Below are 27,625 nucleotides of genomic sequence, written 5' to 3' on the forward strand. Positions count from 1 at the left end.
TGCTGGAAAACAGTTTTGCTTTAGTGCTTTACTTAATTTATACTTAATGAAAAAAAATATATTTTGTAAGAGCAAGACTGAATTGAAGCATTAAGATTGACCTAATCTAGGAGGAACAAATCTGTTATTTCTCAGAACAAGAACATTTATTACTCCTCCCCACTCCCAGCTGCTAATTTTCTATATTAGCTTTCTAACTGCAATCACAAAACACTGTACACAAATCATTCTTTATCTAGTCAAGCACCTTTCAAATGCAATTAGGTGCTTCTCTTGTGAATATTATAACTAGGTACATGTATCTACCAAACAAAAGCTTCCTATAAAAGCCACCAACTATTTGTCTGCAGTTCAAGATCTGATAAACCATGAAATCAGTAACAGAAATACAATCCCCAGAATCTGTGTTCAAAAGGAAAGAGGGAGAGGGAGAAAAGTCCAAACAAATAATCCATGCTTAACAATGAAACAAAAACACAGCATCAGTGAATAAAATATTTAATACATACATAATATTTGTCTTTTTTACATTATTACAATTTGGTAATCACTTTACACTAAAGAGATATGCACAAAAATTTTACTATAGGATATTTTCCTGTTCTATGTTATCACTTTAATGCTTTTTGCATAGACTTTTATTAATATAGGCAACTTACTAGGTATGAACAGCTTTATAGCTATTCCATTTTTCATCTTTTCTTGTCTAATGATAATGAAATCAAAGCTATCTATATGTCTCTGTTTTCATGAACTTCTCTTTTATCTTAGGTTGGTGGATAGCTCTGATCTATGTCTTCAATTCCTCAGTCTTGCTCTATAAAGCTGTCTTTGCTTCACTGCTTATAATCACTTTTCCTTTGCATTAAAAACTCGTTAGTGCAGCAAAATGAGAAAAAGAGGGACATGAGAAGTGAGCAACCTCTATATAAAGATGAAAGGAGAAAACATAAGCTGAATACTCAATTTGTATGTGCACACAAACAATATCTTGATTATGGTCATCTGAGGGGTTCCTTTTATCATCCACAGCCGCGATTACAAAAAGGTCTTCAGTTCAAATTACCATTAATCGCAGAAGAGATCCATTATCAGGTTCCATAGCAGCAGGGATGATAAGAATTAAAAAGTTGACCCTGATCCAACTCCTTTTGTTATTTAAGCATCTATATCTACATATGCAGTTCACTGCCCTGTTTTTCTTGCTGGTTGCTCAGAAGACCAATGCAGTTATTTTGTAAAGGATCTAATAAGATATTGCACCTACCTGAGGCAGGTGGAATGATGATGTATACAGTACCATTCATTGCTAGCACCATTTTATTTCATATTTAGACTCCCTGGCTGCGCCTACACTGCTAAATTAGAGTCAATTTTCAGCCAAGTCTCAGTGCTTAAGGCTGTTTCTGTCTGGAGCCTGCTGGAAACAAATAGCCAAGGAGTGAGCCAACAGTTAAGCAGGAGGAGAATCATGGCTCCAGTGCTGGAACTGGTTTGTCGGTCCCTTCATTTAGCAGCATACAGACATACCCTCTGTTTTTGCCCTTTTTAACTTGACAGTCTCTGGCCTGACAAAGCACCTGAACAAGCGGTCTGAATCTCCAACTTAAATTTCTTGCAAGCAGTGGGAACCTGTTCCGATGTCTCTCTTTACATGAGTTTTCTGAATTCTGCTTTTATATTAGATTGCGGCAAGAACACACAGCAATATTTACTATGGCCTGTATGATTTTACATAACTGAAAAATTCCAAACATTTTCATATGGTTTTCTCTTCTCCTCCACAGTCAAAGTAATCATCAGCATTTCCAAGTCAGTTTGGAAATATTCTTTCCCATCTTTCAGGAGTGCAAGGTTGACACAACAGATAACTTTAATCTCAACTAAATTTTGATATTTATGATGCTGAAATGTGAGGTAGTCGTCTAGCTCTCTTTATACTCAGTGAAAAGAAACAGGCACTTTTAGGTCTTAATTTATTTCATCCTACACTAGAAACCTCAGGTAGGCTAGATGAATTGTGCCTCTGAGGTTTCCTTTCACTACATACAAATAGAGTTTAAAAACGATGTGTAAAGTTTGGTGAGCACTTCCCTTAAATCTGTTTTCTCTGCATTACTCCTAACTATAGACTGGTAAGAAAGTTCTGCTAAGGGATGCCATATGTCTTTCATAATTTTACACCAGCGAAAGGCCAGATCTCTGGTTTAGCAGCTTTTCCAATTGCTTTTTTGGGCTTGTCTGCACCTGTAATTGGCAGCACATGCACAGCATGATATCCAGCACCTGCTCCCACAAGTCCAACCGGTTAGGATGTCCACAAGGAACAATTCATTCTCTCCCCTTCTCCAAAAGCTCAAAGCCAAGATACATTGCTGTTGGCTTCCCTCTCTGATTCAGGATACTGATGTCCTCTCTTTGGAGAAAGAGTTGACAGTAACAGGCCCAGAGGACTCTGGCAGAAGTGGGTAAAATGCACAAGATGAGGTCCATGGGAAGACACAATCCACCACATCCCTTCTTCAAGGCACAGAGTCTGGAATTAAAATATGTCTCATCCAGGAACATGCTTTATTTCCAGCAGAACAAAAAAAGATACTGTTGACCGAGGCAAAAATAAATAAGTGCTACACAAGGAACAGGTCTGCACGAAACCTTTAGATAACTTTGGGGGCCTTTGTTGCCTTGTTGTTCAGGAACAGCATCACCAACATACACATCTGATGCAAGAAGGCTTCTCAGTCTCCTGACCTTACATATGTTTGTGATCCAGAGTGTGATGAACTTACAGCCCCTGTAGAGTAAGTTATGATAATACAGTTAAGTCCCAATGTTGAAAGAAACTACGTGCAAAGGCAAGGTAACAGTTGCCTTTCATTTACAGCTGCACCTGTTACACTGGAGGACTCCCAAACTTTTGACAAGAAAATGTCTTTAAGAAAGAGATGTAACGTTTGCTAACTATCTAGAGTCCAGCATTCAAGAGAGATTTCCTGGTGAAGCTCTGATCCCTATTAGAGTTCGCTTATCTTTCTAAGAAGAAAGAACTAGTCATCTTCAGATGACATGTTCTTTCAGGAGAATGAGAAATAAGGAACAGGTAAAAAGAGTTTTTTATATACTATTTTGTGAAAAACCTGAAATAAAGCCCAGCACAAAGAACACCAAAATAAGGACATGACAAACTAACATTTCTTTGTTCCTTTATGTGAAGAACTTTACTTTGACTTTCCAGGAAGTTTCTCTCAATTAGTGCAGCTTTAGGATGACATAAGCAGCTGAAGTAGCCCCTTAATTAAAATCAGTTCTACAGATTATGATAGATTCTCAAAAATCCTTGAGAAAAATACTCTGTTGGGTTTTTCATTTTCACATACTCTGTCACTTTGTTAAGACTTTTATAGATATGTTTTTTCTCATAATAATAATTTGATACTCTTTTTATACTTCTGCAATTATTTGATTTGATAGACCTGTTTACACTCAAACAAGTAAGCACTGCCCAATTCTTCCTTGTTATACTTCTACACTTCTACAGCTTCATCCACCCACTCAATAAGATAAAGATGTCATCATATGAGTTTTAATGATAAGAATCGTATCACAATAGTGGCAACAACAGCATTAAAACACTTACAGTTATTACAACTGTAATATTTCTAAACTGCTGCACCTATTCTTTCTAATAAAATTTATGTCACTAGAGCTGTTTGTTATGCTTAGTCTTATTTTCAAGAAGAGATTGTTTTGCCTAAAAATTACATCTGTAGACTTTTATTACAAACAAAACTGATTTTAATTATATTTAATTGGATATTGTTTTTCAGCTGTCTTCAAGAAAGAATACTGCTTCTTCTACTTCTATTATCATACACATAGGAAGATAACTACCCTGCCACTGATTTTTACTCAACATGCAAATTTAATTCTTTTGGCTGTAAGGTTTCACCAGTTGCCTAACCACCCAAACCTCACCAGACTAGAATGTCAAATTCCTGTTGTACAAGTAACCCTAGGATATATTTGTCCTTTAAAAATGTCTAATTTGCTGCATAATTAAGACTGTCCATTTTACATTTCAGAACCATCAAGGCCATTTGCGTAATTTAATAAGATTTAAATAGCCCTTCGTGATTTCTGTTTTATCAGCAAGACCAAAGAGTGACTCTTATTTAGCACTTTGCCATCTCCAGATTTAGGTTATTTCTTCATTAATTGTAAAAGGAAACCTGCTGTTGTACTTTTGATATTGTTTTCCAAGAGCATTAAAAATTTCCTTTCCTACTACATATAAACATACAGAAAACAGTCACCTCTTTTCTCTGATTTAAAATATGATGCTGCCAGAAGGTTTTTCATGCCACTCTTCTTTACCTATGTGAGTGAGTGTATTTTATGGGCTTTTTATAGAAGATACCCCACATCTATTTTTAATCACAGTGCATAACTATGCCCACTTCCTTCTTTTCACCCATAGTTTCTTTAGGAAACAAGTACAATATGTTAAGGCCTTTGAATGAAAATTTACCATAACCTAAAACTTTCTTGTCATAATATGATTGTTCTGGTGTGAAAAATGAAGAGTGAAAGACCATATGGCTTTGAAAGGAATTTATACTTTATCAGGAATAGTTCTTATATGTGCAACTGATTTATGGATCCTTCCACAGATGCCTACAGAGTACTCGACCACCAGTCACTGTACATCCTTTAGGGAAGATATCACCCTCAACACAAAATTAGCAGAGCTCCAAGAAGCCAAATCCAGCTCTTGCTCAACACCTGTAAAGATCTGCAGCACAGTCATGATCAACTTGTATCCTGCTCAAAGAGTGCTTTTTTTGGTTATTCTTTTCTTCTTAGATGTCTCCTATATCCTTTTCTAGGTCTTTTTAGTCAGTCACCTTCTTCACTTCCTTTTCTCTATTCCTCCCTCACTGTTATCCTGGGTTCACTTGTTTTCATCCTCTTGGAGAAAATACCCATTTAGCAAGTAACCATTATCACTCTTCTCTGGTGGATTCCCAAATCCCTGACTTTATCTTACCCTACCTCATTTCTCACATCTTGTTCAGAATAAAATCATGTTTTCTGTATCTATTGTGAATCACCATTCCCTAACTCTAATCACAACTTCTCATGTCTCCACCTCAGCCTCCACTGTTTTCTCCAATTTTCATCCTTTTCATGTTTTTTACTTGTTTCTTTCTTCTTACTACCTCCAAATCTCTTCTTTTCTCTCACACACAGCTGCATGCATATACATACCAAATCAAGCATACTTTATCTAACCCCACTTCATCCAGAGGATTATTCATTATTAGCTTTCCACCTTCTCATTTTTTCCATCTAATCTTTTAATGTAATCTTCTCCCATAACTCCTATTAAGTCACTCATACACTCCATGTACCTTGATTCCTTTCACTAGTATGCTTCACCTGCTTAACCATAGTTTCAAAATCTTGTCCAAATAAGGGATTCTCTTCTGATTTCCCCTACTTGCTGCTCTCACTCCTCACAATCCTTTCCCCTATTCAGCAACAATTTAGATTTCTTTTAGCTGTTTTATCTCCATAGATCTGACACTTTCTACAGCCCGAAAAACATATATCTTGATACCTTCCTCCTAGGTATTATTCTTATTTTATGTGGTTTACATGTTATGTGGTAACACTGTTCTTTACAATGTGAGCCATCAAATTTTCCTTCATCTTCTCATTGTTTTGTTTGAATTCTGATGTTGGCCATATACACCACATAAGAAAAGTGTTTGAAAGTGTAAGGACTCGATATATATAATGCAGACCCATCACAAAACTCCCATGGAGCAGATCATGATTTCAAATGGGGTTCACAGTAATTGGATATGAAATGACATACATGAGTGAATTCTGTTTAGGCTAGCACTTCCAAATTGTACAAAATTAGTATCAACAAAAGAAGAAGAATGCAAATTTCAGCTTTTGTACTTACAACCTTCTCCCTTACACTAAGGGACATTCATATGCCATCATATTAGCTAACTAATAGGTAGAAATCTAAGTTAAGCAGTTGTCAAGGCTTTTTTTTTTTTACAGTAACTGGAGAGAGGAATCAAGAGGGGTGATTCATGCCATGTGCCTTAGTCTTTTCTTCGAATGGAATTGCCATTGGAGGAACCTGTCTCCACCCACTGACTATATAGAGACACCTTAGACTTTTAGGATTTGCATCCTAAAAAGATAATTTTGTAAAATTCCTTATATTTCTGTATCTTAAATTTATAATATGCATCAGTGCAGGAGTTTGAAACAGTGTATTCCAGAGAACAGGATACAGTAATTTCTTTCCAGAAAATTACATTCTTTCTTGTGCAATTCAGGTCATTTACTACACAGCTTCAGAAGCTCACAGTCACTCTGCCTTTCATTTTCTTCTGTGCTTCTGCCATTGCTGACACCATAACATATGAGATATCATAAACTATCAGTTTGTCAGGTTCCTATATCTCTGGTCCATTTCAGTTTTAGAAGAAAATCCATCAAACTTTTCAACAGTCTGAGCAGTTCATACATTTCTAGAAATTATTTTCCTGTGTAATATTTCATTCTGTGCACAAGATACATAAAAATGGAAAATTGCTGTTGCTTGATTGACCTTATTTCATCAACAAAGATTATGAAGTACTTGTAACTTGGGACTTAAAAGGTTATTTTAATAATGTTTAATGCTGTAATTTGCATAATTTTATTTAAAAGGTTGGTAACTGTAGTTAGAGGGTTCAAAAGGCAGACATTAATACATAAACGGTGGGTTAAGTTTGATTCATTTAAACACTTAAGATAAAATTTTCTTTCAGTTTTAGGGAGAAATCAATAGCACACTAACTGGCAAAATTTTAGGCAAGGAAAGAACAGCAATAATTTACAGCATTCTTTGATATCCATGACATATTTATATAGCAATCATATAATGAAATATATATAATACACATAATGGGCATGCCCCTTTTCCTCAATAAATAAATATACAACCAACATAATCTAATCTCTTGCAGTTTGTTAAATGACAACATACTCTGACTCATATAGAATCATAGAATCATTTAGGTTGGAAAAGACCTTTAAGATCAAGTCCAACCATTAACCTAACACTGCCAAGTCCACCACTAAACCATGTCCCTATGCACCACATCTACACGTCTTTTAAGTACCTCCAGGGATGGTGACTCAACCACTTCCCTGGGCAGCCTGTTCCAATGCTTGACAACCTTTTCAGTGAAGAAAGTTTTCTTAATATCCAATCTAAACCTCCCCTGGTGCAACTTGAGGCCATTTCCTCTTGTCCTATTGATTGTTACTTGGGGGAAGAGAGGACCCACATTGCTACAACCTCCTTTCAGGTAGCTGTAGAGAGTGATAAGGTTTCACCTGAGCCTCCTTTTCTCCAGGCTGAAGAACCCCAGTTCCCTCAGCTGCCTCTCATAAGACTTGTGCTCTGGACCCTTCACCATCTTCGTTGCCCTTCTTTGGACATGCTCCAGCACCTCAATGTCTTTCTTGTAGTGAGGGGCCCAAAATGGAACACAGTATTCAAGGTGCAGCCTCACCAGTGCCAAGTACAGGGGGACAATCTATGATGGGGTTACACATTGGTGGATAATGGAAGAGCAACTGACATCATCTACCTGGACTTGTGTAAAGCTTTTGACACTGCTGCACACAACATCCTTGTCTCTAAATTGGAGAGACGTGGATTTGATGGATGGACAACTCGGTGGATAAGGAAACGGCTGGATGGTCGCCCTCAAAGAGTTGCGGTCAATGGCTCAATGTCCAGATGGAGAGCAGTGATGAGTGGTGTTCCTCAGGGGTTGGTATTGGAACCGGCGCTGTTTAACATCTTTGTCTGTGACATGGTCAGTGGGATCGAGTGCACCCTCAGCAAGTTTGCCGATAACACCAAGCTGTGTGGAGCAGTCGACAGGCTGGAGGGAAGGGATGTGCCATCCAGAGGGACCTTGACCAGCTTGAGAGGTGGGCCTGTGCAAACCTCATGAAGGTCAACAAGGCCAAGTGCAAGGTCCTGCACATGGGTGGGGCAAACCCAAGCACAAATACAGGCTGGGTGATGAGTGGGTTGAGAGCAGCCCTGCAGAGAAGGATTTGGGGGTACTAGTGGATGGAAAACTGACTATGAGCCAGCAATGTGCACTCGTAGCCAAGCAAGATGATCTGCTCCGTAAACCTTCCCCAGCATCAGATTGATAGACCTGTAATTCCCCAGATCCTCCCTCCGGCCCTTATTGTAGATGGGTGTCACATTTTCTAACCTTGTCAACTGGGACGTCCCTGGCTACCCAGGAGTGCTGATAAACGGTGGAAAGTAGCTCAGTGAGCACTTCCGACAGTACCCTTGGGTGGATCCCATCCAGCCCCATAGACATGTGTGTGTCTAAGTGGTGTAGCAGGTCACTAACCATTTCCCCTTGGGTTAGGGGGGCTTAATTCTTCCAGCTCAGGGGGTGGGTACCCAGAGAACAACGGGTCTTACTATTAAAAACTGAGGCAAAGAAGGCATTAAGTACCTCAGCCTTTTCCTCATCTTTTTGTCACTATGTTTCCCCCACATCCCATAAAGGATGGAGAGTCTCTTTAGCCCTCCTTTTGTTGCTACAGTTGTGGTGGTTTAGCCCCTGCCAGGGTCTGAGACCACGCGGCCGCTGCCCCTCCCCCACAAAGGGAGTGAAATACAAAGCCCCAAGACTGAACTAAGGAAAGGTTTAATACAACAGTGCAATAGCAACACAACCAACAACAACAATAACAATAACAGTAATAGTGATAGCAATGAACAGAGCAAAAGAGCTACCAAATACAGCAGTTTGAAGCACGATGTACAAAACCACGAGTGCACCGCGCTCCGCGCCAGGAAATGTGACCTGCCAGGATGTGACTTCCGCATGGTATCTGAATAACCCGGCTAGAGCTCCCCCCCACTGCTGGGGAAACTTAACCCTATCCTGGTTAAACCAGGACATACAATATTTATAGAAACATTGTTATTGTCTTTTACAGCAGTAGCCAGGTGAAATTCTAGTTGGATTTTGGCCGTTCTGATTTTCTCCCTGAATGACATCACAACATCCTTGCAGTCCTCCTGAGTTGCCTGCCCCTTATTCCAAAGGTCATAAACTTTTCTTTTTTTCCCAAGTTCCAGCAAAGCTCTCTGTTCAGCCAGGCTGGTCTTCTTCCCAGCCAGCTCGTCTTTCGGCACATGGGGATGGCCTGCTCCTGCACCTTTAGGATTTCCTTGTTGAAGAATGTCCAGCCTTCCTGGACTCCTGTGCCCTTCAGGACTGCCTCCCAATGGGCTCTGTCAACCAGGCTCCTAAACAAGCCAAAATCTTCCCTCCAGAAGTCCAAGGTGGCAGTTCTGCTGACCTTACTTCTCCAAGAATCAAAAACTCATCATTTCGTGATCTCTATGCCCAAGATAGCCTCCAACCATCACATCACCCCCAAGTCCTTCTCTGTTTACAAACAACAGGTCCAGCTGGGTGACTTCCCCAGTTGGCTCTCTCACCAGCTGTGTCAGGAAGTTATCTTCCACACGCTCCAGGAACCTCCTGGAGTGTTTCCTCTCTGCTGTATTGTATTTCCAGCAGATACCTGGGAAGTTGAAGTCCCCCATGAGAACAAGGGCTAGCGATTGTGATCTCCCAGATGTCTATAGGATATTTTGTCTGCCTCTTCAATACTTTTGTGCCTAAAATTGTCTCCCAGCACCTTTGTTTACCTTTGAGAGTTAATACTCCTTTTCCTGCTCTCTCACCCCATTGTCCATAAACAAACCACAATGAATGAATACTCCTGGGTTCTCTTCTTCTCATGTGTTAACTTGAGCACAAGCACTGAAGGCTAAACTGTATTCTCAGTAACACTGGTGCAATCCCATTGGTGTCTCTGGGCTTGTACTAGTGTAACTGATGTTACGTTTATTCATCTGTGGATGTACTTACATCTGCAGGAGGGAGCAGACCTGAAAAGGTAAAGAAAATACTTGCACAAATAATAAAAATGACTAATAAGTAATATCCACATAAATAAAGTATATGTAAATTTATAAATGAACATTAATGTATTCCACAGAACAAGCTTTTTACACATGAATCACTTTCTTTACAAGCATTTTTATAGCAGCAGAAAGGTTCGCTATTTCTTTTAAAATCTTGGAAGTCTCTTTATTGTATGTATGGGCAGGGAGCCACAGTCCTCTGCACTCTACAACTAAAAGCACAGCAGAACGGCTCCCTCATGGCCAATTAATTTTGCTGCAGAAAGAAAAAAAAAAAGACAATCTGAATGGCTGAGACAAAATCAAAGTTGTTTTCTGTCCTCCTCACAAGCTCAGGGAAAGAAAATTGATGTAACTGTTCTTCACAGGGATTAACAGTGCACACCCTGAGAAGCAGCTAATACAGCATGACTGATCATCACCAGTCACAATCTAAGCCTAGCCAAAATTCAGCAAATTATTCCAAATGCTTCTCTGTTTTCTTGGTAGGAAAAACTGTTTTGCCTCAGTTTGAGAAAAATTTCAGTTTTTCATAAAAATATCTTCAACTTAAATCTAAGGAGAGACGGAAAAATCATTTTCATCCACCTTCAGTTTCATTTCCGATACAAAGATGAAATCTTGAAAGGTGAACCTGAATGTTCCTTTTGAAATAATTTCTATGCATTGCCTCAGTATTCTAAAAAAAAAAGATTATGAGTTTAGGGTTATCTACTAATGACTGCATATAACAGCAGAGATGCTTTACTGAAGCACTGAGGAAAAAGCCAAAAGAAAGCTTGAGAAAAATGCTGACACATAATGCTCTTTAAAACAAGCACAAAAAGCTTGCACTGCACAACAAGCTCCCTCAAATTAAGAAAGCAATGTTGGAAAAAAACCTATGTCAGAAAAAATATTCTAAGAATATTTTTAATAGACTAAAATACACATTGCAACACACTTTGAAAATGTTTAAAGTTATGCAAAACCACTTTAAAATGTCAAGTATTGCATCATCCCTTTTCAGAAGTAGAGTATAATTTACCAATTATATGAAGTATCTTTAGTATGTTCTCCATAGGCTTCCTGACATAATGAAACCTATGACTTCCACCTCTAAAGTATAAACTATTTGGCAGCAGAGATTTGGAAAATATTCTGGTTCTTATCTCACCAATACGTAATAAAGTTAGTGGTCAGTGATGATCGTAGGTAGATTTTGTGTACAATATATGTCCTGGACATCAAATTCTCTAATATCCATGAGGCCACTAAACAGGCATTCCTGGGCTTTACTATGCTGTACATGCTCTATCATGTCTGCTCCACAGATGTGTTATTTTTCAGGATTAATTATTTTTCCTGCCCTATTGCATATTTCGAATCTGTTATGTTAGTGTATGTGCTAAAAGCTCATCCCCAGAAAGGAACACAGAGAGTAGGTGGGAGGTGAGCGAGCCCAAATAACACGCTGCCTGGCTGCTCCCAGGCTCATCACAGGAGCTATCATCCCACCAAAGATGCTCACACACACGAGCACAGAGGCATAAGGGCAGGTGGAGAAACCCCTATAACCCTGTCAGAGACCCGTCCCCTCCCAGGAAAGCCTCAGACCCATGGGCTAAGGGTGACACACAGCACCATGGGCCAACTGGAGAACACCTTAGTCTGGAGAGGGTATTGCTGCCTATGGGGGTGGGACACACTGTGGGATGTAGGGAACTAGCATCTCAGCATTGTAAAAAGATTTATGAGATTTTAAGGGAAGGAAGCAAAGGTGTGGAAAAAGGAGGGATAAAGGTGGTTTGGAGAGGGAGAAGCATGGGAAAACAAAGGGGTAAGGGGATAAAAGGGGCCAGTCACATGTAAACAGGGCTGGTCAGTGTGCTTCCCTGTCTGTGCCCTGCGCCTGCTGAGCATCATCTGTTGTGTCTTCTATTAAACTCCATTTCTACCCATTTCCTTGGATGAGGGATGTTCTATTCTCTGTGTGTGTGTGTCTGTGTACGGGGGTCCCTGGTACCAGCAGCTGGGGTGTGTGAGGGTGCGTATGGCGGTGGGTGATTGCCAGCAAACATGAAGCTGGGCTAGCTGGTGAGTAGCCAGGGATGTGTGTGTAACTGTGTGTGTGTGTACTGACAGTCTTCACACTGTACATATGTATATATACATACATATGGGAAGGGGGACACGATGAGGCCATTGGTGGTGCTTTTGTTTGTGCGAGTGCTGCCTGCATCTGTGTTGTTCTGTTCAGCCATGTGTACACTTCTATAGATGTCCTGTTCATGTATGTGCTTACTGGGAATACAGTCTCGGCCTTGCTACTGGTTGGACATTGCGCCATGGAGTTGCAACAGCCTTGCCTCTGTCAGGCTACCAAATTCAGCAACCCCCTAACATCATGCATATGTACTGCAAATATACTATTTTTTGCTATCACAGACCACAACGCAATGCAAGGCTGAGAAAAAAATTGTTTAACTTTGCAGGCTCATGTTCATTTCTATGTCTCCCCTATTTTCACCAAAGCAGAAAGATTAAAAATGTGACAGGGAAAGTTATTCTCATAATCTTTTTGAGTCATTCTACACTAAGACTGGCAGGGAAAGGACAATGGCTAGAAAGAGACCTGGAAATAAGAAACTATGTTCAAAGTGTATATGATGGCAAACATATACAATATTAAAGCTTTCACTTTAGTAAAGCAGGGGAATGCCTAAAAACTATAAATTAACTAGGTTTCAGGTACAGCCAAAAATAAAAAAATAATATGTGGAATTCAAGAACTGGGTAGAAAGTCAAGTATCATTTATTTTTCTCCAATAGGTCTGCATACAGAGATAAGGTTCATTGAGACATGTAGTTGAAGTGGGGGTGCCCAGTCCTGACTGAAGACCAACCTGTCTTATTGGTGAGATCAGTCTCCTTAAGTCATGACAATGGGTCCTGGAGATTGGTCCCTATTTTGAAAGAAAGATGAACATCTTTCAACAATGTCAAGATATTTGAAAAGATGTTTCATAAACTAGAATATATTTGTGTCCTTCTACATGAAATTCAAATGCCTGGAGAATGAAAGAGGAGCACTTCTCTGACTTATTTTACAAACAAACTTCAAAGTAATACACAATGCCTCTAAAAAGAAATGAAACAGTATTGAAAGCACCAGCTGCAAATTAGGTTTGTCCTCCTCTGGGGGAATAACAAGAGGTCATCTGGACAGTCGGAGACTTTTACAATTTATAGATTAAGAAATAGCACTGTTAAGATGACAGCAATCTGCTTCTACTAAAGAGAAAGATGATGGTGAAATCAGAGTGATTAATCAACCTTGTACACTGCACATTATTTCAAAAATTATTATAGATCAGTAGTTTCAAGACAAACGCAGTGTGCTGTGCTCACCTTTCCATCACCTTTGCAAAGTCTAAGTCCTGAATTTGGACATTATACAAGATTAATTTTGTTATGACCACACTACAGCCCAATTAAGCTGTGTAAAGAATGAAACAATCATACTTGCCAAAATCCAATAAAGTGAAGTTTTCTTCCTAGCTAACAAAAAACATCACATATTCAGCACAAATAATTTATGACTAAAAAGAATCCAAAGTTTTAAACCACTGCTCTCTTTATGCATAACAATTTACAGGTACAAATCACTTGACAGCTGATTGAATATATTAATGTAAGATACAAAAAAAATGCACTTCAGTTGTCATTTCTTTGTATTAATAATCTCCACAAAGTAGAAATTTATCTCATGTAGGCATCTTTACCTTCTATTACCCTCAAACTAAGTCAATCTTCTATAGAAAATCATGAGAGCTGGGATTATTAAGATCAGGAAAACAGATATTATATGTAGTATGTTTGGGTTTGCTACTATATGCAGCAAGCGCGGTCATCTAAACACTGATTAAAAATATAATTTACCATTGAGGCTGATTCACCAGATCACTGCATTAAAAGTAGCATGGGTTTTTATTATGTAAAATGTGGATTAGAAATGAGTCACATTCCAAAACAGTCAACACTCACAACTTGCAACAGTAGGGACTTTACTTCATAACATTTCCTGAAACTGTGCTGAAGTGTGTTAGTTTTACAGCACGGATCAGCTAATCCCTGGCTAACAATGGGGGGAAATGAGAGGGAATTAAAATGGTTAATTTTGCATTTTTATTAAAGTGAAATTGTGTTCATATTCAATAAATTCTGATTTATTATATAGGTGTAGGAAAAGAGTAAGAACACACTGCAGCTATTCTAAAATTTTAAAAAAGTTAACATACATAATGTGAAAAACTCTCCTATAAAAACTGCAGTAGGTAACATTAAGAGCAATACATAAAAGGGATGGAAATTTTTTCTATCCAGTGTTATTACTAATGTTGCATTATGTACTGCCAGGATAACAGCAACCTTGCCTTGGCTGAACTTTAAGAGGTAGTTTGCAAAGCAAAACACCAATCAATTCTAGACATAAAAAATAAATATCCTTAAAATTACAAAGAAGGGTTCTCGTAAAATAAATTTCAGATATATCTCATTTTAAAGACTGAAGCATCATAGAAACTAAGCCCTTCAATTTCCAATAAGACATGAAACCAATATTTTTCTCTTCCACTTTTCATTAAAACTAGTTTTCTCTTCAGTACTGTTACCTTCTCTATTTCTTAGGTTATCCAGGGTCAAAGGAATGCATCTGTCTCTGACAACAGCACTCTACATTTTGCCTAACTAATGAAGTCTTATGGAATGGAAAAGTTCTTTCTTCCTTTTGTATAATTAAAACTATTAAGATAATGACATCTGTGCTAACTCTTCTTCCACTTTTGAAAACAGCTTTCAGTTAAATTCTACGCCTTTCTAATACAGTGAAATCTACCTACAAGTGCCATTGTTTCAAATCACGAAGAAATTAAGTCTATAGATAAGTAATTATTCACTTATACTCTTTATGTTATGTTTCCCAACTCAGTTCAGAACTGTGACTTCATGACAAAGTAATTCAGAATAAAGCTATCGCTGTGGAAAAACTGAAGAGCTTTATCAACTTCTTAAATATATATCCCAATTAAGCCTCTTATGCAAAAAGAATAAAACCTAAAATGAACAGAAACATTTATGGAAGACAATGGGTTTGATGGCTTAAGACCTCATGAATTGCATTATAAAAGCATATTTTCAAGAGGTTCTGTTAACCACTGGATCCTTGCAAACCCATAGACCCTACTGATTTTAGCTTACTGCTACAAAATCCGGTAATATTAACTGTGGATAAGTAGTGTAATATATCAAAAATGACACAAAAGCAAAAGCTACTTCAAGGCCAGGGAGAGCAAGATAAAAACAAATTCCAACTACATTTAATTTAGGTCAGTTCAGGCCATCCAATTCTAGGCTGACTCAAATGACCAAGTGCTTCAAACAACTCTTAACAGACATACTCTACATTCTGCAGCCTATACCAACCTCATGGACAAATTATCTTTGATGAACTAAAAATGAAGTTTAGTTGGGCATAGAGGAAGGGGTACGTACACACACTCCCACACCCACAAAAGTATATATGATTTTTCTGAGTGATAAAAATGACTGATAGATCAGTGCCTTGCTGGCTTCCCCACAGTAGAGGCTACAAGGATAAGAAGAGTGGCCCTACAAGAACAGACTTGTCAAAAGCAAAGGTACCTCTTTCAGGGGTTTTATTTTAGTGTCACCCAAACAACTGACTGCCTGACAGTGAATAGAGGGTATCCAGAAGCCTGTTGTCAAGTTTAGTTTCTTGTCAGAAAGTCTGCTTCATAAGCTCCAGTGCATGAACTAAAGACTGGTAAATGGGGGGAATTTGCTTCTCAAGCACACCAATGACCTGGACTAAAATGCTGAAGTACACGCACTCTGAGTAGTCAAAATCCAACAAGTACAAGGTATTACACATTTTCTCTGGTGTGTCCACCTGAAGCAAAGGGACACAGAGAAGTGTACATTGTGCTCTTTTTACAGTTCAATAAGCTCTTCTCTCCCAGTCTGCTAATGACAATGTTTCAATCAAACGTCCATAGAAAGAACTTCTTGATTGAATCTAAAGGCCAGGGTTATTCACAGGCAATTGAAAGTGGGAAGTATGATAATATTGCAGAATAGAAGTGTGAAGGAGTAATTAGATACTTGACCAAGGGATGCTTTTACTTGTTGGATTGACAGGATGTTGATATTTCTACCTACGTCCAGACACAATAAAAGTTTTCTTCTGATTTTTTTATGTAATATGATATTTAGCACTCAAATATGCCAAGTAGTGCTCATTCTTGAGGAAAAGAAACCCTCCAAATCTTGAAGTTATTTTACTTTAAAGAGTTGTTTTTTTCCATAGCTAAAAATTATGGTTTTGATGAGGTTTAAATATTCAGAATTGCATCCAGAATTTAAGAGAAACCCAGTAAAAACAATTACATTTTTACTCTAAAATCACTTTGATCCCTTTTGTAAAGATGTTTCTTTCTAAAACAGTATATTTTAAAAGAAAAGCTTTGAAATATATTCATTTTCAGGTAGAAAAACAATGGATATGAAATGGAGGCAAAATAAACCAGATTCATAAGATCCATTCTGTACTTTTGCTTTGGGTTTTGGACAGCAACAACATACTTTTCTGCTACCCAACATACTAAAATCCATTTAAGTCATCAGATGACAGGATGAATATTTTTCTATTTCTGCCTGTTAAGAGGAGTTACGTTAGTTCAAGTTAGTCTTGTGTTATGTAGCATCTTTTCCACCAATGACCTCAAAATATTTTACAAACATGATTTAAATCAATCTTGCCAATACTGCTATTATAAAAGAAAAATCTCTTATCCCACTGCAGAAACAATGACATGCAGAACAGACCAGTGATTGCCAGGGCAAAAATTGCTGTGATACAATTCAAGGGCCAAAACAGAGAAGCCAAGCCAATGCAGCTTTTAAAAGCTAGCACAGAGCTCTACCGTATTTAGCTTTTCCATTGTAATCCACATTAACTGACAGACTGAAATATGAGTGTAAACAACAAATAAACAAAACTAGTGTTTAACAATCTGGAAAACATAAGAGTCAATCGAGATAATAAGATGTGCAATCTTGACTTTCAAGACTATGATCAAACTAATTAAGAAAGAAGCAACAATTTATTCTGAAGTCAGTGGGAAAATAGATATATATATACTTCTATGTCAAAATTTTTATATATTTTAATACACATCTATAAAAAAAACCCAACTTCAGGAGTTCCCTACTTTTGTGAAAATTCAGATCCTACCCTTTTAGGCAAGAATTTCATTTTACTCCTCTGTTACCACTGTCTTCAAAAATTTGCTCATCAGTCATAGTTATAGATGACACTTAATATTCATTACATAATGTCACATGGCTTGTGCTTTATTGTAGAAATATATAAGGCCACCTCCCTTTTTCAATTGACTTATTTAGGTCTAGGCTGTGCCTACATTCATGTTATCCAATAAAAGCCTTTAGAGCATTGACTGTTTCTCAGAAAATTGCAGATTTTCCCTATTCTTTTTACAGTCAGAATAGGAAGAATTTATTTTTCTGTGCAGCCTTTGCTTAAGCCTTTATGTACCTGCTTCTAATGTGCTAAATCCAGGTGCACTGACTAACTGGGATGACAGAGGAGAAAGCTGAAAATTTTCCTAACATCTCCATTTTGGCATCATCATGGCCCCCACACTTGCCTGTGCAGAAGCTGTCACAGCAACTGCCATGCTCCAGAAAGGGTCTGAGCTCCCATGTCCCTAAGCAGGGATGCACCGAAACAGCTGCAGAGCCATCTGCATGGCCATGCTCAGGCATGTGTAAAACAACCCAAAGATTTGATTACAGCTCATGAAAACATAACCTAAATACTTTGAAAATCTCTTCTTTAGGAAACAACTTGAGTGTGCCTGCATAGAACTCAGCATATGTGGCACAATTAGGAAAGCAAACCAGTAATAAAAGAACAATAACAATAAATCTTAATAATAGTAATAATAACAACAAAACCAACAGTTTGAAAGAACAACATGAGAGTGAAGAAATATGAGGTATTCATTGGGACAAAAAGGAGAATAAAGTACATATTCCTTAGATCTTATCACTCTGACAAGACAGGGGGAGGAAGGGAAAAAACCCAGTACCTGAGTGAACTTTTATTAATGTTTAGTTAAGATGAAAGGAAAATGAAATTCCATCATAAAATAAAGAGGAAGGTTCCCATCAATTTCTGAAAGTGATGCAGCAAAACCAGTCTTATTGCTACTTTTAACTTAACTATACAGCATTTGGAAACTAAAAAAGAAGTAAGTAGGGATTATTCTGTGCAACAGAGGAACTGAGATGATTCATATGTTATTAAATTAATGCTTCTCATTATACAAAAAGATCTAAAATTTACAGCCAAAGAATAGAGAACAAACAAACTCCCACAAATGTTTAATTGTGCTTAAAATGCCACAGAATAATTCGTTTTGTACCATCGAAGCTTCCTATCAAGTTTATTCCCATGTCCAAAGCTTGGCAAGCCAAAGTTTTCAAGCCACTGAACCTGGAAACAAAGCTAATTATCTGTTTCTTCTGTTATTCACTGCAGTCCCAAATTATAAGGAATAACATACAGTATAATAGAATAAGGCCTTTTCTTTTATCTCATTTAAGAAAAACATACTGATGAAAAACAGTCCCTCACAGGATGATTTTTTTTCCCAAACTATTGAGTTGAAAGGTCTGAAGAATGTCAAATGTACCAAAAGGTTTAATTACATGAATTTAAATCATTAGAATGTTAATGAGACAAATCACACAATTTACCAGTTGTATACCAGCTGTAAAAAGGAAATTTCTCTCTGGTGGACCAGTGGAAAAATTACATTTGAAAATGCTTTGTGAATGCTAATCATTCCTGTGAGGCCCTCTCCCTCTGAAAACAGGAATTTTCTGAGGAAGATGGCAGAGAGGATGAGCAGAGCTGCTATTGAAATGGAAATGCATTGAAGGTACATTGCATAAAACAAAACAATGAGACAGGTTTCTCAGCTGCTGAGCCAACAGCTAAAGGAAATCATAAGAAGTCTCCATCTGGTATGTAACAACCCTAAAAATAGCCTGACCTTATTTAGGGATCTATCAGTTGTGGCTAGTAATGTCAGAGAAAAGTAAGACCATATTGATTCACCAAAATTTGCAAATTTATGCTTATTCCAGTGTTTAAAGTTTGACAATTATTTCTACATGGCATAAAATGGATTACTTAACTTTGTTAAATACAATGACAATTACAGTTATTTAAGAAAAATTATATTTTAATAATTTTTTTTTTTTTAAAGCAGCACTTTTTTGCAAAAACAAGAGTAGACAGCATTAACCAGTTGTCATGAAAACCATCTTAAAGAAACCCAAGTCAGAAATCAAAAACGAATATGTCAAAATTTTCCTGCGATGTATAATTTGCCCTATATATCCACTTGCCCTCTAATTTTATTTAACAAGTTAATTTAGATACAGTACTCAGATTTGTGGAATGCACATTGAAATGAAAGCATTAAAGGACAAGCACCTAAGACTAGAGAAAAACAGGATATGAGAAAAAGAATGTGATCACAGCAAACATGGTCCTCTTAGGAAGATCTAAATATTTCCGTCTGTTCTTCCCATAGGAGGCTTCCTGGACTCCAAGTGTGCTTTGAGGCTTGACAACAAGAGCTGAATAGCCGGGATCTAAGATGACTCTAGCCCCAAACATCAACACTTATGGGTGTTTTAGACATGCTAAAGTTATGAGAGAGGATTGGCTACTCTATGCCCACGTACATCATGGCTGCCTTTAGCTTTGGACAGAAAAGATCATAATTTAACTTGGATTCTCTGATCCATAAAATAATTTCTCCCTATAGTGTTAGATGGTTGTCTGTGGTAACTAAAAAAGAATGATACCTTTCAGAAGCTTTAATAACTAGCTAGCTAACTCTAAGGATACTTAAACATTCACCAGAGATGTCCCTAGGCAGTTACAGTCTTCCTCTAGGTGTGTTTGGAAGTCCTGACAGTGCTGAAAAGTCAGGTGCTTGACTCATGTTTGAGTTTCAAAATAATAATTAAATCTAGCTTTCTGTTATCTCTCTGAACTGACCCGTCTGGAAAAAAATATTTTAGGGCATATCTACTAAATTGTATTTCCTGTAAAATAAATGATATGATGATGGCTGCATTATCATACAATTATCTCATCCAGTTTGGGAAGATTTTCCTCTGCCTTTCCAAATATTTAAGAGAGATACAAAGCCCCACTAACACCCTGCAGTGTTATAGGCTGTGTTATAGGCCCCACATGGTATTATAGGCTGAACTTGGTCTGGCTGGGATGGAGTTAATTTTCTTCACAGTAGCCCATATGATGCTATGCTTCGATTTGTGGCTGAAACAATGTTGGTAGCACATCAATGTTTTGGCTATTGCTGAACCAAGCTTGCACAGTATCAAGGTTTTCTCTCTTTCCCATTTTGCCCTTCCTTCCTCAACAGCAAGTTGACTTGGGATGGGTGAAGGGTTGGGAGACCCAGCCAGGGCAGCTGACTCCAACTGACCAAAGGGATATTCCATACCATATGAGATCCTGATCAGTCATAAAAGCACAGGGAAAAGAGGAGAAAGGAAGGATATTCATGGTTATGGCATTTGTCTTTCCAAGTAACTGCTACACGTGACGAAGCCTTACTTCCCAGGAAATGGCTAAACATCTGCCTGCTGATGGGAAGTAGTAAATTAATTCCTTGTTTTGCTTTGACTGCACGTGCAGCTTTTGCTTTCCTTATTTAACTGCCATTATCTCAACATACAACTCTTCTTGCCTTCCTCTATTTTCTCCCTGACCCACAGGAGAGGGGAGCGAGAGGAGTGTTTGGCTATTGGCCTAAGTCAACCCACCACATGCTGTCCGTAAACCTGTTTTTGAAAGGTTCACTGGGCCAGGAGGGGATGCACACACAAGCAAACATGTATCTGGCCCAGTAACTACAGCACCTTCCTAGCAGAGGAAATACCATAAAATGAAACCAAACCAAACTAAACTGAACTAATCCTGGGAGCAAGAAGGAAAACACAGGTCTCCTAGCCCACTCCCCAAAATACTAGATTGGAGGAAGAGGTCATTTGTCCATATGTTTGTCTGTCAGTCTCATTTTGGAGAATGTTCAAGCATACAAATGCTGATCAGAAAGAAATGCCTATTTGTAAAACAAAGACCCCATGTCCTGTGGGGCCCTATGGTGGCCTGGGCTCAGCAGATATGCTTCACCTTGACATTTCTTATTGGCTAGTCTAAATAAGTCCCTCTTTGGTAACACTGCTGTGTCCCATACCCAAGGGACATAACTCTTCCCATGCACTGGGTAAGAGCAAGGTGACTAATTCAGAAATGTCTATTTTTACAAGCAGCACCTTCTGTTTATTTATCTAGTTCACATCATGTACTAGAGACTGAAACAGCCCACAGACACTTTTCAGCCTACTGTCAATATTTGTCTTGAACGTGTTTGGTCATTTGTCTTTTTTTTTTTTTTTTTTTTTTTTAAGAGAAAGGAACACTAGTATAAAAGTAGTATTAAAGCATATAAGTATTGATAGACTGTGTTATGGGAATAAATCATATTGATTGAACACCTTGTCACTAGTGTAATTGCATATATATTTAGGAATTCTAACCCTGTAGCTGCAGAGTATCCTGGGCACAGGTCCAGTGCTGGAAATGAGAACTGGGGCTCACAATGTCCCTCTTGGTACATCTAGAGAACACTAAGTGTAAAATGTCTTGTTAAAACAGAAGAAAAGCCAGACCTATTGAAAGTGAGACCATAGCAGATAGTTCTGATGTTAGGAAGGAAAACTCAGACTTAGAAATGATAGGAAGCCTTTTAAGAAAGCTGAATACAAATGAACAGGGAAATTTTATCTAACTTTTCCACCCTTCCCAATGGTTGAAATTCCCAACAAGGAATTTAATTCTCTTCTGCTTTACGGCAGTGTCATTCTTCTAAATTGCTTTTGGCTGTGATCTTTACATGTCTTCTGCACAATAATTTCTAAGTTTTATGAATTGTCAGAAACAAACAAGCTGTCCAGGACAATCCCTATTAAACTTCCTCATCAACAGTGTTCTAAAAGACAGAACCCAGCAATATGATTGGTGTAGGTGGATAAATAATTAGGCTTATGCATTGGTATCATAAGAAACAGATGTGGACAAAACACGACAGATGAGAGACGTTAATTAGGAGCTTTAAAAAGATAACTAAGAGGATGCAAGGAGAAAGATTAGATACTGGCTGGCTAGCTTTGTACTACTTGCTTTTCTTGCCTCCAATCATTTAAGCCTGTTACTCTCTTCATTACATATTCACTTTGTCTTTCTCTGTGTCTGTTATCTTCAACCATAGTTGCTTTTACAGTCTAAAATGACAACGATATCAAATGCTTGCAGAAAAGCAAATTTTTTAAACTCTAATAAAAACATGTATTTATTTTAGGGTAAAATTTTTTCTAGAAGCCATAAAAATGAAGAGACATTAATAAGAAAACATGAAGTCATCTAGTTTGTGTTGATATTTATCATGAACAGCTTTCATCTACAAAAAGAATATAGACAGACAAAAGAAGAGCTGCTTGCACCATTTAATATTACAGTGTGCATCTACGTATCTTCTTAATAAGCTAGGAGAAATATTCATATGGATAAGGATGAAAGGCTTAATGAAATCATAGTCTTTTTCAAAGAAAGGGGAGTTTTAGTAAGTTCCACTTTATGTGTTAAAGTCTAAACTACAAATTATGCTATAATTCACCTGAGTGCAATTATCATTCCTGATTTCTTCCTCTAGAAAAGAATTAAGTGTGTAACTGTAAAAGACAAGATTAATTGTAAGTTTTTTTATAACTTCTATGCAATACTGAATAGAATTTCTGTGGGAAAATAAACAAATTCTATACATGAATAAAAAAAATACTTACATAAGGGATTGTGTCCAAGGTGTCTGTGTTGACAATTATAGGGGCAGGGCTTGCCTGAAATGGGAAAAAAAAGATAAAAGATATTTAAAAATCTGAAATTCATTAATATTGAAATGCTCATAATGATACATTAAAGTAAAAGTCTTAAAGCCTGTTTTCCCATCGAATTCACATCGTACAAGAGTACATAACTTTGGGTACTGTTCAATCAAAGGATGAAGAAAATAGATTCTCAGCCTCCAACCCACAGCTCACTGTAGTCTTTCTTTTCAATTTCATTAGGCTTTGGATCACATCCTGAATATATAATAACTAGTTATTCAGTTTTGAGTAGAACTATAAGAAACATGATGCATCAACTTTGGAGTGATAGATAAAAGCTGAAGGCCATAGGATTATAATATTTTAGGTTTTAGGCATATGGAATTATTTGTAAGTGTATTATCACCGCAGGTTAAACAAAGGATTTCCTTTTTAGAATCATAGTTTTTACTTACATGAGTACAGGAAGAAAAAGATTTTTTTTTACAGTATTGATTTAATCTTCTTTTTATTTTTACATACTGTGAGAAGGTCTAGTACCATCTACAAACAAAGTTTGCAATCTTCAGAAGGAAAGCATCTTTCCACTGCTTTAAAAACCAATATCTATTCAAGGCTAAACTGGATGGGGCTTTGAGCAGCCTGGTCTAATGGAAGGTGTCCCTGCCCATGGCAGGGGTTGGAACTAGATGGTCTTTAAGGTCCCTTCCAAGTCAAACCATTCTGTGATTCTATGATTAAAATAACAAATATTTTTCAGAAGTCATTTTCCAAAGCATTCTTATACTATCACCAATTGCTTCTAACCCATTGAGAAACAAAGCCTTGTATCTGTATCGGATTTTCCTGAAGTAAAACTGAAGAGATTTCTTGATCAAAAACTAGTAATTGTGAGAACACTATAAAAAATAATATTTAGGGGATTTGGAATTTCTTTTGAAATCTGTTACTCTTTTACTTCCTCTTACGAGCACAAGCAGAACCTGCATGTCCTTCATACTATCAGTTGCAGTTGTTTTCAGAAGAACTTTCACAGCCTTGCTGGATCCCTGTTTCAGTGCTATACCACCCTCATTGAGAAAAGTTTTCTCTTATATCTAATCAGAATTTCCCTTAATGCAACTTGTGTCTGTTGCCTCGTACTTCTGTGCATCTCTGAGAGGAGTTTGGCTTTGTTTTCTCTCTAACCATCCCTTTTACGGTTGAAGACAGTAATTAGATTCTTCCCACAGCCTCCGCTTCTCCAAGCTGAACAAACCAAGCTTTCTCTTTTCTTGAACGTTCTGTGCACCAGACCCAGACACTGTTGTGTGTGCCACCATCTTGGTTATCCTCCACCCAACACACTTTGGCATACTGGGGAGCCTAGAACTGGACACAGTACGCCTGCTGCAGTCTCACAGGTGATGAGTGGATGTCCCTCAAACTGCTTCATAGGCTGTTGTTAGTGCAGCCCCGCTTGCTGTTAGCCTTCACCACTGCAGGGGCACATGGCTGACTCATGTGCAACTTGTTCTCCATGCTGCAAAGCTGCTGTCTACCCAGACTGTGCCTGGCTGGGACTGCTGCATCTATTATTCTGTCCAGCCGCAGGAACTCCTGCCTGTTGTGACTGAACTTCATGAGGTTCCTCTCAGCCCATTTCTTCTGCCTATTAAGATCCCTCTGAATGGCAACTGTCCAGTGTATCATCTGCTCTGTCCAGTCTGGTGTTACCTAAAACCTGGATGACAGTGCACTCTATCTAATCATTCTGCTTGTTAATGAAGATGTTACACAGCATTAGCACCAGTATCAACTCTGTAGAAACACCACAAGTAACTTGTCATCAGTTACTGGACTTTGAATTGCTGATCACTACCCTTTGGGTCTGGTGGTATAGCCAGTGTCCCACTCACCTTCCATTACATCCATCCATTCACTACCTCTCTCATTTGGATACAAGACAGAGAATTTCTGCTGAAAGCCTTGCTAAAATCAAGGCAAATGACACCTACTGATTGCCCCTCACCCATAGAATGAGTCAACACAGAAAGCTGTCAGGTTGGCAAGGCAAAATTTACCCTTTGTAAATTGGTCTGCCCCTTTGCAATCACCTCCCTCTGTCCTTCATGAGCCTTGACACCTTGACAGCCCAGAGACACCCACGAGGATGTTTCCATTTCTTAGCTTCCTACCTAATCCTGATCCCCAGGTTCTCATTTGGCCTGTCACCCCTTCCACAACAAAAGTCTGAGCATTTAAGCTGCTCCTTCGAATAGTGTGATCCTTCCCTGCCTAGCCTTCCTACAGATCCTGTAAAGAATTGGCTTTCAAGCCAGAATATCTTTCAGGGTTCATTGTAAAACAGTGCTTACTGTATTCTTTACTGATTGGAAGAGTTGAACTTCAATAATTATTTTGGTATTTAAAGGGTGGAGACTCGCTTTTTGCAAGGAGTCACATGGAAAAGACAAAGGGGAATGGGTACAAATTACTCCTGGGGAGATTCCGATTGGGCAAAGAGGAAAATTTTTCACAGTGAGAACAATCAGCCACTGGAATAATCTCCTCAGGGAAGTGGTGGATTCCCCAATATTGGATATTTTTAAGATTCAGCTGGACAGGGTGCTTTTGCCAAGAAAGGTTGTACCAGATGATCCTTGAGACCCCTTCCAACCTGGTATTCTATGATTCAACTTTCAAACTGATGATTTTCTGCTATTGAGGTATTCATCCTGATCAGACAGATGGGCCTGAGGAAATTCACAGAACATAGTTTCAGATAGATATAGTGACTATAACCATTCACTCATGACTAATATCATCAGGGCATTTTCCTTTTCTGTTCCTCCTGTTCCTATCTGTGCATGTGTATGTGTACGTGCATGAGTGGGACAGCAAGTGTCTGTGGTGACTTGGGGTTTTCTTTTTTTTTTTTTTTTTGACTGGGAAAACTGATTTAATACAAACATTTTGATTCTAACATATGGTAATTTGAAGAATGCTGACCTTCTGAGCTACAGCATTGCATTTAAGTGCAGGAAATGGAGATGATTTTATTAGTTGTGTCCTGTTTGTAGTGCACACTTTAAAGAAAAGTAGGAGGCTTTAATCATGCAGAGTTGAGAAGACAGTTTGCAACCACTGGAGAGAGCCCTAAATATAATGGTAGCCATAGAGTACATAACAGCATCAAAATAGTCCTGTAATCACAGTGAAGTTACTCAAGGAATAGGTCAAGAGAAGATCAGTAGCAACAGGGAGTCAGAAGGATTTCACCTTCCAGGATGATGTGTCTATATCTATTCTGACTTAAAAACACATCACATGCACTGATTCCCTGAAATCTCAAAAAAGATACCCAGATATCTCCGCACTTATAGAGAACACTGACAAATCTATCATAGCAATTCATCAGCTCATCAATAATACTTTCAGTTGTGCATAAATTAACAAATGCATGCAAAAAATTGCTAGATTCTCTGGTGAATCTCTGCCTACTGTGTCTTTGAGACAGCACCGCCTCTTATCTGTCACAGTCTGTATACCCACACATATATAAACCATCTATCTAAGTTTGAGACTGGGTGAGAAGAAAAAATGGCTTCCTGGAAGACAAAGATAATGACTTTATTCCTAGCTCTGCCCTTTGATGTGCTGTGCAGTCTTAAACAAGACATTTAATTACTCTTTACCTCGCTTCTCCCAGCTTTAAAACAACTCTAGTAAAACTGGCTTAATTTGGTCAAACTTTCAAGAGAGATGATGGTTGGCAAGAACTGAACAATCTATCTATATGTTGGGAGTTTTAAAATTTTACATGTCTAATTGCCTAATTTGCAGGATGTATTCAAATCAGTAGTAATTAGTTCATGAAAGAAACAGCCCTCTTTTAAGTCAGGTAGCATACAGAGGGCTCCCAGACTTTGCAATCAGATTTTAAAGATGGGAAGAGGCCTTTGTAAACATATTCACAATTTTGCAGCTGCAAAATAAACCCAAACCAATCACCAAAAAAGGGAATTTTACTGATTGTAGTGAATTGAGTGATCCTGTTTTCCATTTCCCCACTTCCTCATGTACTTACATTTCTGCCCTAATCCTTACCTATACATTAAGTATTATGCTGACAACGTACCATGTGGGTTGTCAGCCTTAGAACCAGTGCTCCCTGCACAGACCTTTTTCCTGCCCTTGACTAGAAGCACTGCTTTCAGCTGAGCCATCTCTGTGCTTTGAAGAAAAGGCATCACACTGACAGCTGCAGTGACAGATTGGCATAGCTGGGACAAAACTTGAATAGCTTTGGGGAAAAAAAAATGAGGAAGATTTTTTTTTCTTCTTAAAGGATGTGAGCACAACAGACTTCGCTTCCACAAATATATGAGATTGTTCTGCTTGCAGCAAGTCAGACAGTCTAGTTGCTTTTTCATGAAAAGCACAACTGAAAAGCAAGATACAGTGAAAGCACTTGAAGCCAGTAGAGAGAACAAGAAGGCACATGGTCTAGTT

General features: G+C 38.1%; 1 protein-coding gene across 29 annotated transcripts in view; it reads right to left on the reverse strand.

Moving 5' to 3' along the window:
- DLG2 (discs large MAGUK scaffold protein 2) overlaps window positions 1-27,625 on the reverse strand; it is a 1,055,297-nt gene that overhangs the window by 404,311 nt on the left and 623,361 nt on the right. For all 29 annotated transcript variants that reach the window (XM_074860344.1, XM_074860343.1, XM_074860342.1 and 26 more), the window contains one exon: window positions 23,090-23,143. In XM_074860344.1, the coding sequence (XP_074716445.1) occupies window positions 23,090-23,143 (54 nt within the window). The remainder of the gene's footprint in view (window positions 1-23,089; window positions 23,144-27,625) is intronic.

This window comes from Strix uralensis, chromosome 2 (genome assembly GCF_047716275.1).
Source record: "Strix uralensis isolate ZFMK-TIS-50842 chromosome 2, bStrUra1, whole genome shotgun sequence".
Taxonomy (NCBI): Eukaryota; Metazoa; Chordata; class Aves; order Strigiformes; family Strigidae; genus Strix; species Strix uralensis.